The sequence below is a fragment of the Corvus cornix genome, chromosome 1A (assembly GCF_000738735.6).
Source record: "Corvus cornix cornix isolate S_Up_H32 chromosome 1A, ASM73873v5, whole genome shotgun sequence".
In the NCBI taxonomy this organism is placed as follows: domain Eukaryota; kingdom Metazoa; phylum Chordata; class Aves; order Passeriformes; family Corvidae; genus Corvus; species Corvus cornix.
Genome location: NC_047057.1, coordinates 11,908,538 through 11,921,639, shown reverse-complemented (window position 1 = coordinate 11,921,639; position 13,102 = coordinate 11,908,538). Strand labels below are relative to the sequence as shown.

General features: G+C 42.1%; 2 protein-coding genes across 8 annotated transcripts in view; both read left to right on the top strand.

Annotated features, from left to right (window-relative positions):
• Positions 1 to 5,647, top strand: part of RELN (reelin) — a 274,888-nt gene extending 269,241 nt beyond the window's left edge. Inside the window, exons 64-65 of one of the 2 annotated variants that reach the window (XM_039570742.1) lie at positions 310 to 315; positions 4,505 to 5,647. In XM_039570742.1, the coding sequence (XP_039426676.1) occupies positions 310 to 315; positions 4,505 to 4,601 (103 nt within the window). In that variant the 3' untranslated portion in view covers positions 4,602 to 5,647. The remainder of the gene's footprint in view (positions 1 to 309; positions 316 to 4,504) is intronic. The other variant, XM_039570743.1, reaches the window with a different exon arrangement.
• A 6,144-nt stretch (positions 5,648 to 11,791) lies between these two features.
• SLC26A5 (solute carrier family 26 member 5) overlaps positions 11,792 to 13,102 on the top strand; it is a 36,132-nt gene continuing 34,821 nt past the window's right edge. For all 6 annotated transcript variants that reach the window (XR_005604420.1, XM_039570504.1, XM_039570506.1 and 3 more), the window contains exons 1-2: positions 11,792 to 11,893; positions 12,527 to 12,646. The gene's annotated coding sequence lies outside the window, so the exon portion shown is untranslated. The remainder of the gene's footprint in view (positions 11,894 to 12,526; positions 12,647 to 13,102) is intronic.

The window sequence follows — 13,102 nt, the reverse complement described above, 5'->3', positions numbered from 1 at the left end:
TTAGGTGACTATCTGAATATTCACAACATTTATGCCAAATTTAATATGATGCGGTTCGTGCTTCTATGACATTTCTATAATGTTTCTAAAAAGTGCATGCTGAATTTTATAGAAAATAAAAATCTAAACATTGATTTGAAATCTGAGGAAATAATTTGTTCAATTTTTATTTTCAAAAGAGACGAAAAGTCCTATATTGCCTCTAAACCTCATCAGGGTTTTATGACTAATCACAGTGCTGCATGCATTGAAAGGCATTTTCTAACTTGTGTTGTATTTCATTGTTTGCTGTCATTGGTTTTACACTAGAATAAGGTAAGTACTTTCCCTGAATCAGTATTTAATGTGTGTTTCTGTTAGCTACAAAATTTTGTCAATGGTGGGTTGCAGAAAAATCATTTATATGCTGAGATGTGCCACATAGGTCATGAGGGCCCTGATCCTGCAGCACTTCCTCAGTGAGCATTGGGGGAAGTTAAACTTAGCAGAAACTGTTCAGCAGACTGTGACATACTGCAGTGGGACATTCACCAAGGCTGTGGGGGGGAAGGACTTCTCCTTCTTCTGCTTCTGATAGGGTACAGTGAGACCTGCCAATGGATAGCACCCAGAGCACTGTATGGGCAGCCAAGGGGCAATTCCCACTTTTTTCTGTAATAAATGACCACAGAGATGTAACCACAGCCAGGCAGTGTATGTCAGTCAATCTGCATGGTGGCACAGCCACATCTGCCCCTTAGACACCAAACCAGTGTCCCCAGGCAGTTCTTTCATTTCATGGAACACAGCTGCTTTGTGCTGTTGCAGTTAATAGATAACACTAACCAGTACATTACTGAGCTCTGGGTTCAAGTTGACTACACCAAAGCCAAAGAATATTTGTCATTGATAGGAGCCCTCAGAACTTCAGTCAGAGCACTTGACTTTTTTCATTACAGTACCTGCCTAACAAAGCATTTGTAATTCAGCACCAAAATTTACTCCAAGCTTAGTCTTGAGGGACATACCTTTGCTGTGTTCTAAGGCTTTTTTCATGTTTAATTTTGTTATTCAAATATTTTTGTTTCCATTTTGTTCCTGTTTTGTGCCCTGTCAATTAAAAACACAGAAATAATGAATGACATTAGTATATACTGGGGTTACGTACTGCGTATTTTTCATTCCATTTGGCTATGTTCCATTTTTATAAACTTTAAATTGCAGCCTTGTAGTTCAAATTGTGCTTTAGGAAACATGCAATAAACATAATGCTCTGCTAAAGACTAAAGATCCAGAGAGACTCCTTCTCATAAATTGCTTTATTGTAGGTATTTTTTGAACATGCCCTAGATAGTTTTAACTTTGCTCTTCTGTTACAGTCTGCATATTGCTTTCATCCAACTAGCACAACTCCAGATACTTCATTGGAAAGTTTCTTAGAATTTCCTACATAAATTCAAGCAGTATTATCTTATGTTTACTTTTAAATAGTGCACTCAAAACTGTCAAACATTGTACAATAGTCACTCCTGTTAATTGTTTTTTTGCTCTGTGCTCCATCAGTAATACACAGATAACTACTTTGGATCTGAACTTTTCTGGTTGACTGATGGTTCAATAAATGCACAGAAAAGACAGAAGGCTCAGCAGGTGCTGACCAGTCCATTACACACTCGCAAAACAGTCTTCAAATTGCCACTGATTTTGAAACAAAAGTTCCCACCACACCATCATGGAAGGGGGTCTATTCCTAATATAGCTTGATGCTGCCCAGCACATTTTGGGTGTTTTGAACAAGAAAACAACAGCAAAAGTACGGTAAAGCCTTTAATCAGTCTGTAAAAATAAAAATTAAAATTACTACTAATAGTATTGAAAGCATTTTTGCACCCACCAAATGCAAGGAATGTGCAAGTACTCTTGGAGACTATATTATGTAACTCTTCTTGTGATTTTGTAAAGCACTATTGATCTCCCTTATACAGTGCTTGCCTCCTACCAATATATAAAATTAATTCCAAAAAATAAAATATAGACCTACTCTGATTTTGTGGTGCAATATGATAAAATACTATAATGCATAGGGTCTACATATTTACCCATGGAAAGAGTGAAAATCATAGTATTTCTATAGCAGGCATCAAGTTTTTCTGTGGCATCCAGCCAGCAGTTGGAAAGTCTGTCTCATGTCAGTGAGGACAAGTCTAAACTACATTACTGCAAGGAAAAAAAAAAGCATTTAGTTCCCGAGAATTTAGATTTCTCTTATTTTTCACACACTGCACTGCTATGGTGTTCAGTGTAAGACATAAATATATGCTTCTTTCTAACACCTTGATCATCTTCCAATGGAACAAAATTAGTTACATAAAATAAGTAAATCTCTTCTGCATTACTAGGTAAGCATTTCTTTGTTCCTTTTTTCAATTTTTTCTTTTCCTTTTCTTTTTTTGTTTGTTCATTGTTTTAAACATCTTTACCATCCCTTTAAGACCAGATACAAAATGGTTGGTCACTTGAAGTGAAATAGAGGCCAGGTGCACACAGCAGTGTCCAAAATGAGTCCTGAACATCTCTGCTGAGCTGTTGCTGAACATAAGCAGACCAAAGGCAGGATGGAGATGGGACAAAAGTTCCTGGGCCAAGAACTGCAGCTCAGCATGTGCCCCATCCATGTGTCCAAGTCTTGCCCAAGCTGAGGTTCTCACAGCCAAGCTCACTTTTAAATCTGACCAGGTCCAGAAATGGCAATTTTTTCAGCCAAACACTTTGCCAGACTCTGTTTGATCCCATGTACCCAGAGCAAAGCTGCTCAGAGTTGGGCTTGTGCTTTCTCCCAGGCCCATCTGCTGTATTTTGGCTGCAGAGCAGCCTTCTCCCAGCAGATAGGTGCTCTATCCTCACCTCATGGCTAGGATGCTCTCCTGGGAGGTGGGATGTGGCCCTGAAGGCCCTGTGTCTCTGAGGAACCACACACTTCCCAAGAAATGGGAATTAATGGGAAGGCAAAACTAAGAACTTCTTCAAGCTTCAATGGCAGCCACTGTCAGGAGCAGGTTTGGGGTCATAATTTCCCTCCTGCCTTCATCAGTGAGACACCTGGCATTGGAGCAAGGGTGACATTCCACCCTGATGACTTAAGGACCCAAATGAAGACTGAAGTGCAGTGCTGCTTTGCACTTGAGCTACCAAATGGCATTAAAGTTACATACACTCACCACTATCAATCTCTCACACCTCACACATCAGCACAGACCTTTCCTTTTCACGTGAATAAGTCAACATTAACCCCTCTCTCAATTGCCAGATGCTCTAGAGATCTACCTTACTGGGACAGTGCCAAAAGCTGTGCCAAGTGTACATCTGTTTTCTCTCATTGTCACCAGGAGCCCGGTCTTTTTTTTATCCTTGTTTGTACATTCCAGTGGCAAAAAAAACCCCAAAAATTAAAAATTGCAAAGCCTTGGAAAACTAGTCAGGAAGTGACTTGGATTTGCTTAGAGGTTTATAGTCTAGATTTTGACTTGACAACTTTTGATCAGTTTAGTCAATTGTGTTCAAGATTAGCTGTAGAAAAGGGTATAATTTTGTTAGACAAACTGGTTTAGATTAAATTATCATACTACAACAAAACCTATTTTTGCTTGTGGAGAATCATAGTTACTTTGCAAAGCAGACAATTACTCCTTTTTCCTAAGGGCCACATTCACTAAAAATAAGTTTATGCACTAGAGAGGAAAGTATGACTTACTACATTATGAGTGTTCACTTCTTACTCACAGACAAAACTCACAAGTGAAAACATTCCTTGAATGCACAAATGGGAGATCTGTTGACTGCAGGTCTTCACAGATCGGCCCTCTCATGGTTCCTTCTTCCCCCAGTGGGAGAAGTAGAAATCTGCATTAGGTGGGATGGGCCTTGTCCTCCACATAGGTCTTCCAAACAAGGGTGCCTTCTTAAATTTGGCTGCAAATGAGCTCTCTTGCTTGGTCTCCTCCCAGACATGAGGATGCTTATTTCCCAGATCTTCCTTTCCTTTTGGAAGAGAGTGCACAGGGACGGGAAACATAAATCTGAATAAAAGTGTTGTACTTCACTTCCTGTAAAGTAAAAGTAGAAGATAACGAAGTGGAGTAAAGCTTTTCTTCTCTTCTCAAGATAAAGTAGTTAATGATCAAAGAAGGATAACTGGAGTACAAAACCCCCATAGAGAAACACTATGAAGTGTGCATACAGTTTTAGTGAATCTGGCCCTAGGCAGCACCAGTTTTCATTAGCTGAAAGCTCTTAACCTTTCCCTAAGGTAATGAATTGTAAATGAAAGCCAAGTGGGACAGATTCTCAATTGCCTTGTACGTCGAAGTTAAACAAAGAGTATGCTTCACACCAGTTTGCACAGACTTAAAAAGTCATGCAAGGACAAAGAAGAATCACTCCCACTAGCTCACTGCTCCAAAAGGATTTACACTATGTATAAAAGAAACTGACACTCTCTCCTTCTTCCACCCTTTGATTTCAACAGCACTCGCAAACAAAATTACATGATGAATTTTTCACGGCAACATGGGCTCAGGCATTTCTACAACAGAAGACGAAGGTCACTTAGACGATATCCATGAAGAAACGAGAAATTTATTTTTTCTTCCTCCCAACATGTGATGTGTTGCTTTCCATTCTCCGAGTCTAGCACTGCATCTGGTATCAGGACTTTTCTGCAACTGGCTTGATGAATAACTGAAAGCCTTTCTCAAGACAGAGTATACACCACTTTTTCGCACTGTGAACTAATGAGAAGTGACTTATTTTCTCATAGGTAAATGTTTTAATGTTGATGTGTCTGTGAAAATTGTGATCTGTTGTAATATCAGTTACAGTGGCAGTATTGGAAGTAAGCAACTAATTCTGTTTAACAGGAAAAAAAGTTTAAGCACAAAGACTTTTCAGATTTTATGTTTATAAAAATCTACATACTAAGTACAGAATTTAACATTCTTTGTCACATAGGTATTTAAGTGCACTGTATTTCAGCTCTGTGTCATTTTATAAGATTAAGTTATCATTGTTTGTCCTCTTTGTATTCTCTTCTACAACATGACACATTGGCACTGTATTTACTTGTTTTGTTGTTGTAATATTTTTGCTGCTGATTTTTGGGCTATTTACCTTCTTAAAAAATGTATTAAAAAATAATCATCAAAGTACCTAATCCAGGATATAATTGCAAAAGTAGTTGTAAAGGCATTGATATCCTTCGGTCTTATTCTTTGATATGTCTGTTGGTTAGCATTGTTTTGTGGATAAAAAAAGAATGCTTGACATTAAACTTTTTTCTACTAAGGATTTGTGAATTAAGCCCCAAACAGAAATTCCCAATTCCCTGTCTAAATGTAGTCAGTTCTCTGAAACTGATTTACTTACAGTAACTGCCATTTGGTGTCTGTAGTAATGAAGTGATTTGTAAACAGTGAACGTTTCATTGTGTTCTCTTTGGTGTTTGTTTCTATTGCGGGTCATGTTTGTATCTTCTAACAAAGTTGTATCTACACCAGCAACGTTATAATGCCCCTATAGCCCTAAACTGTCTATTATCATAAATAAAATGCTTCACTTTATGGTGAACCAAGCTGAAGATCCATGCTTCAATAAAGATAATGTCAACAAAGAATTCTGATGTTAGACTTTTCAAGCCATGTGGGCTTTACATGAAATCATAAATGAAATTCTTCTACTAAATACCTAGATTCTAAAGCAAACATCAAGGTTATTTTTTAATATTTAGCACATCACACTTAACAGCACTTTGCAAATAACACAAATGAAGAGATATCCACAGTCCCACCTATGGGCATAACATGGTCCTTGGAACAGGTCCTGGCGCAATGAATGAAACAGGACCATGGACCAATATGCACTCTTGCTTTATCTGCAAACCAGAAAGTGTAAACCACTGTTTCCAAGCTCTGGCAACACGAGTGTGGCACATAAGGAACCTGGTTCCAAACAGACAAAGCTGGTAATTCTTAGAATCATAGAACCATTTAAGGTTGCAAAAGACCTTTAACATCAAGTCCAACCATTAACCCAGCACTGCCAAGTTCACCACTAAACCATGTCCCTAAGCACCACATCTATACATCCTTAAAATACCTTTAGAAGGGGAATGGTGACTCAACCAGTTCTCTGGGCATCCTGTGCCATGCCTGACAACCCTTTCAGTGAAGAAATTTTTCATTACATCCAATCTTAACCTCACCTGGTGCAAGCTGAGGCCATTTCCTCTTGTTCTATACTTTGCTACTTGGGAGAAGAGACTGATGCCTGCCTCACCACAGCTTTCTTTCAAGTAGTTGTAGAGAGCAATAAGGTCCTCCTTGAGCTTCCTTTTCTTCAAGCTAAACAATCCCAGTTACTGGAGCTTCTCCTCATCAGAGAGAAGTACCATATATACCTGCTGTGCTCTTACATCGTGCACATCTGCTTCTAGCACTATATCTGTCTGAAACAAAATGGTGTTTGCTACAGATCCATGTTCAGCTGAACATGTGTTTAATTTTTAGGAGGTTTTTGATCACAGGTACCTGAGCAGTGCAGAAAAAAAATGAGATCATTCAGTGACCAACTAGTCAACACCTTGGCTTGGTCAAAATTATGTGACAGACCTTTGGATGATCTGGAAACTTGCTGCAACAGTCCAGCCTCCTGCAAACTCACTGTACTGTTCTGGAGAACCAGTGTACTTTGTGCACTTCCAATCCCTGAAACAAGATAAAGGTTCTATTCAGAAAAATAGCAGGAAGACAAAACATGAGGGTATTAAAGAATATAACAACTTAATGTTTGGGCAAGCGATTTTAAAATATTGTAATAAGAGTTTTGCCCATTGAACAAACAAAACTGCAAGATATAAACATTCCTATTTTTTAAGATAGTTTTATTTGCTTTAATATATCAATAGAAGGGTGATATTTCAATCTAAAATGCATGTGCAGCTAATGTGCTTCCAGGGAATTAATTTATTTTAAAGACTTTAGATATAATGAGGCACTTTGCCTGACTTTTCAGGCAAGAGATCAGCATAATCAGAGAAGCTGCTTTTCACAGTTGTGTTTCTTTCCTTTGAATAATGTATGCAATTACAACTACAGTGGAATACAAAGCATTTTATCCAAACTCACCACAAACTCTGCACTGGCTTTTCTCTTCCTCACTGGGAGATTCCCAAGTGGTATTATCATTTGAGCCCTTTCCAGATTCCAGGAAGTTCTTCCTTAGACTTTTTCCATTCCTACAACACCTCGCATAGCATACACATATGGTATGCTCAGTAAATGTGGGGGTTTTTTTATTTTTCATCCCATATGGCTGAAAACAATGAGTCATCTGACATTAAACAGTTGTTAAAATAGCAAGGGTGGATAACAGATAATCAATGGCAATAAAAATGCAATAAAATATACTAATAAGCTTATCTACTGGTGTAAAACTTTGGCAGACATAACTATGAAAACTGACTTTTAGTACTTTTAGTATGCCTTATAGTCTTCCTCATTTCTCCTGTCAGCTCACTAGCCCATGTTCCCATAGAATAAGGAGAACATAAGAGAAATTAAACAAAAATACAGGAAAATTCAACTCTGACCCGCTGGAGTTCCCGAAATAAACAAAACCTGAAGTTCTCATAATTTTACCTAAATGTTTTTCTCTTGAGCTTGCTTCATCCAAAGATGATAACATTGTCTTAATGGGAGGAAATATGCAGAGCACCAATATTTTTGAAGGACCAAATCCAGCTTTGCAGGATCTTGACAATTTATAGAAAAGGGTAGTAATGAAATAACACAGCAAATACACTCAAGGACAAGACATTGTCAAAGAGCAAGGTACCAGCACACAAACTGGGTAAATACCGGACTAGACAACAAAACTATAGAAGTAGAATCAACAGCATAAAGCAGTTCTTAAAAATGCCACTTTGCATTGCATCAGTGGAAGTATTTATGATAAAACACAGTAAATATAAATACAGCTACCAGTGCCGGTAAAACAGACAGCAGTTGTCAGCTGTTGAGCCCTTCACTTAAATACAGATGTAAACAAGTTGGAGATATTGCAAAGTACTGCGGCAGAAACAAGACCCTTGAGCCCATGAGGTTCCAAGTAGAGAGAGTTGTTTAGTCTAGAAAGGAAAACATTTGGAAAGAGACATGACAACATCCATAAACATGGTTCTATGTTTTACTTACTTGCTAACCCTTTAGGGCAAATGTTACTGGGTGGAAATGCTGCCACAGCATCACCTCATCATTTATCCATTAGTAGTTAATGGGGTTGGTTATTATCAAAGCAGGAAGCCAGTGTAAGGCCCCAGATAAACCCCACTCAGATCAGCTTTGTAGTGAGGTTTAACTAATGACTCAACACTGGAGGAACAGGAACAAGCCAGCTGTAAAGGGGAGCTACCTTCATCCTGAGCTGGCAAGGGAGCCTCAGAACGAAGCAAGGTCAGCAAAAGGGCTTGCCTATGTTAAGCATGGCCCTAAAGAGCTCTTTAGGGCTGTTAGCAATCCAGAGCAGCTGAGGCCATGCAAGCACTTGCAGTGCATCCGTGAAGGAGCAGACAGAGCACCCACCATCCACAGGTGGTGGATCTGTTGCTGGAAGAGAAGACCATGGGGTATGAGGATGCAAGCATTGTACAGGGGACATGTGGATGAATTGTCCAATGTTCTCCTCTGCTGCTGCTGTTTTCTGACTTTTGCTTTTTCTTCCCCATGTTATTCCTGGTTCAGCTGAAGGGACTGAGCTGGCAGTAAGCCTAAAGACTTAGGCCCTGTGTGGCTAATTACTACAGAGCCTGATGGGGAGAGTTTGAGCTGGCACGTAGCAAGGCAGGGCCAAGCAAAAATGCTGTTCCAGGAATGGACGAATACCATACTGGAGGATGATGATAAATGCTGGGTTTATAGACTGAAACAAATTTCTTAAGCTTCTTTTAAAAAAGAAGAGAATGTGGTTGTGTTTTTGAGCTCTGCTACTCAGGGGAGATCTGTGCAAGGTGGTGGCAAAGAAGCCATGTCAGAAGGCTCAGGTGTTTCCCTGACTCTATCTGGCAGAACTCTGGGAGGTACTGTGTAGTCACAGGTTTCAGGGCTACTTCTGCATTAGGATGACATTGCTGATACCATGAAGCTTGCTGATCCCCTCAGGTCCCTCTTTCCCTGCACACTGACCATGCGCATACATGCCAGCCCTCTGCTGATAACCTAAAGCTCCAGGTGGGCTAGAAATAGCACATGCAAAGCCATTCAACTGGTTTATACTCACAACTGGACAGCTGATTTAAAATCACACCCTTCTCAGGGGATATTTTAAATTATTTGAGTTCAGCCATTTTCAAGGAACTTCAGTACAAAAAAAGGAAAATGTCCCAATGTTTGGGCCTCTGCTAGAATAACTGTGTTATCATGGACAAGAACAAAGCTTGACATGAGTTATGTGTCTGTATAGGACGTGTGTAGGAACTAATTAACAGCAGCATTTTAAGAACCAAGCCTACTGCCACTGAAATCAGTGGGAAAACTCCTGTACATTAAATGTGTTTCACTTCATATGGAAATGTCCACCTCAGCTTTACTAATTCAGCTGGTTTGACCTGTCCTAGGACCTGTGTAAGACTACAAATATATACAGGGGTTTTTCTGCCTTAGAAAGCTGTATCATTCTTAGAAGATCCATGAGTGTAGTTAGGGCATGGTGGGGAGTGAGCCAGTCAATGGAGCCTATCTGACCCATTTGGGATGTTTCATATGGGAAGTGTATGCCAATGGCCCAGTGGGAAGTGTCAGAACTCTGCACTCCCAGCCCCTCAGCCACCTTCCCTGCCCATACTCACCATCAGCAGCTGTCAGAGGAAGTTAAGAAACAACCAGCCCAACAGCTGGGGCTCCAGGCAGCTGTGAGTGCTGGATCTGGCCTTTGACAGCACCTTGCAGCTTTCCTTGCACTGCTGGAGAGCAGTGGCTTCCACTGCTCCATCCCCTGCAAGCTGGCTGAGCCTCCAAAGCTCCCACTGAGCCCCCAAAGCTCCCATTTGAACCCTCTGTCATCACACAGCTCCAGTGGCGTGTGTGCACCCTTAACTTATATTCCCCAATTATCCTCCACAGTAGTGTTTTTACTCTTCTCAATTGTCTACATTGTTTATTCTGTATTAAGTTTCCCTCCCTATTCTTGTTTTGACCAAAAATCCTCTTCTCATCTTGTTGCTACTGAGTTTAGCACTGTATCAATCCCTGGCCTTCTCCCAGAGCTGAAGAACCACAGCATCTTTTACCATTTTAGACAATGCTGGAAAGAAGCAATAAAAAGAATTATTAACCTTTGAGTGTGTCAGACTAAAACGCACCAAGAAATTAAAACCAGCTTGTACTTAAATGCAACCATTGACACAATTAGCGTAACATAATCCTCAGGATTACCGGAACATTCAAAATACTTTGCACCTGGGTGGACTTTTCTAGCAGGAAGTCTGCTAATCTGTGTTGGTTTGAGGCTTTCTCTTCTCCTTTCCCTTTGTGCAGGGTGTATAAACAGGTCTTTCTGTTGTATGTTACTGCAATTTATGTTTTACTGGCAATAAAGCATTTCAGAATTTCACTACCAGGCCACACCTTCATAAGTGAATTACACCTGCATTCTAACACAGGCTACAGATTTCCAAGTTCAGAAAAAAAAGAGCTTTTTGGATCAAACTATGAATCAACAGAGATGTGCTTCCCAAAGTATCTCCATTTACCCACTTCTGTGTAACAATGGCATCCAACATCATTTCACATCAAGTCTGATGTATGTGGCATTATCTATCACTCTGAAATTTTTCAACAAAATGTCTTTTTGTTACAGCCTATTTTGAATAAACAAATCTTCTAAAGGCAACTTTAGAAATGTTTTGATCTGGAAATTTCTCAATTTGACAACACTGAAATTTAAAGTGCTGTATTTCACCTTGAATTCATTTGAATTTTATTTAAGTTACTCTTCAATTCTAACAAGGGCTACCATGTAAAGGAATCATTTTAAAGTTTTCAAATCCTATTCAAGTCCTGTATACACCGGTTTCACAAATTTTTTCATGGTCTTAGTGCGTAATTTCAAAGCTGGAAAAAAACTTCCATGAATTCTGTGAACAAACCCAAATCTGGGAAGTGGGAAAACATTTTTGTCTTGGGTGAGAGAGAGCTACTATTACGATGGAAAACATTATAAACCAAGGACTGAAAGATGTGATCTGTGAAGGCATTTCACTACTAATTCTTTCATATTCACAATGAAATTGATACCTATGTATTCTTTGAGCCCCGTAAAGAAATAAAAAACTACACCCAGATAGGTATTTGAAAAAAATTCTCAGTTCAGCTGCTCAGACACTGGAATAGGTTGCCCAGGGAGGTGGAGTCACCATCGCTGGAGGTGTTCAAGAGGCGTCAGGATCTGGCGCTGGCCGATGTGGTTTCGGGATTACAGGGGCAGTGCTGGGTTGACGGTTGGACGTGGTGATGTTGAAAGACTCTGCCAACCTTGCTGACTCCACGATCCCATGACTCTGCGGTTCCCTCCGAGCGCTGCGCCCCGGGCGGCTCCGAGCAGGGCAGCGCCCGCGCAGCCCGCACCGCCGGGGACGCGCGCGGCCCCGCGGCATCCTGGGACTCGTAGGCCGCGGCGGGGACGCGCCCGGCGGGAGCTGGGGGCGGGACTACGAGTCCCAGGCGCGCCCGCGGCCGCGGGGCGGGAGGGGGCAGGAGGGGGCGGGGGCTGGCGGCCGCCCCCATCCCTGTGCTCCTCACCTTGGAGCGAGCGGCGGCTGCGGCTGCCGGGCTGGATGTGCCGGGCTGGAGGGAGGCGGCGCCGGGAGGTGAGCGGAGCGCGGCCGGCCGGGCCGGGGGTGAGCGCGGCGTGCGGGGTCGCTGGCGGATGGGCTCTCTCCCCTTGAGCGGATCTCCCCTGAGGGGAGCGAGCCTCGCCGCGAGGAGCGTCGGTGGGGTCGGGCTGTCCCGGTGCCCGTGGCTCCTGCTCGGTCAGCCCGGGCCGGGGTGGCCTGGGGGTCTCACCCCGTGCCGCCCCCGCTCCCTTGGCCCCTCGCCCCGCGCCGGCCCCGGCCGCAGCCCCGCGTGCGGCAGCAGCGGTTCGAAGGCAGCGCCGTGCCGGGGCGGCGCCGCTCCGCGCCTCCCGCACCGCCCGGGGGCTCCGGGCAGCGGCGGCGCCCGCGCTGCTCGGTGCTGCTAAACGCGCAGCACCCAAGGGGAAACCGGAGGGAGGGTGAGAGATCAGTCATTTCCTCGTCTTTTGGCTGCACGCGACTGTAAGCTGCGGGCTGTCAGTTTCCGTCTAAGCGACTCTCCCAAGAAGCCCTGTAAAAACAAAAACTACCTGCTTTGCACTTCCATTACTAGCTTCAACATCAAGACCTTCAAAACCTTTCCAAAACCTCGATTAATCTATTTCCCCCCCCCCGCCCCCAACCCCTTCACGCGCTTCCAATTTTCAGGCAAAGAAGAAGATTTTGCCTTTCCTTGTGTCAATGTTTTTCAACTTGACGAACTGTGGGAACATTTTGAACTCCTTACAAGGGATCAGTGAAAGCAACTAGGAAAAGCCAGCCAGAAGAGTAAGTAGGCTTAAATTTGCCGTGCTCGTTCCCATGCTGCTATTGCAAAACTTTTAATTGTCTGAACACTGAAATATGGTTGAAAGCTTTTTTCGGGATGCTTCGAAATTTCAGAGGACCCAAGTGGCCGTTGCAGCAGGCATTTAGGGATACTCCAGTAGGAAGGAAAAGAAAAAAACATTAGATTGCTGCCATTATTTCTGCTGATGAATCAGCAGAATATACGTTCTATCTATACATATATCTATCCCAGTAATACAGTTGTACAGCACTGGGTTTTATGTGGATGACTGACTACAAGGGTCTGGGCACTGGAACATTTTGGCTGAAGTTTTCACAAAGGAAGACTAAAATCTGCAAACAGACTTTTAAAATGTCTTTTACTAAATGTGCAGTAACAGGTTAACAGGTGGGTTAACAGGTGTCTTGATTTTTATTACAGAATTTAGTAGGATG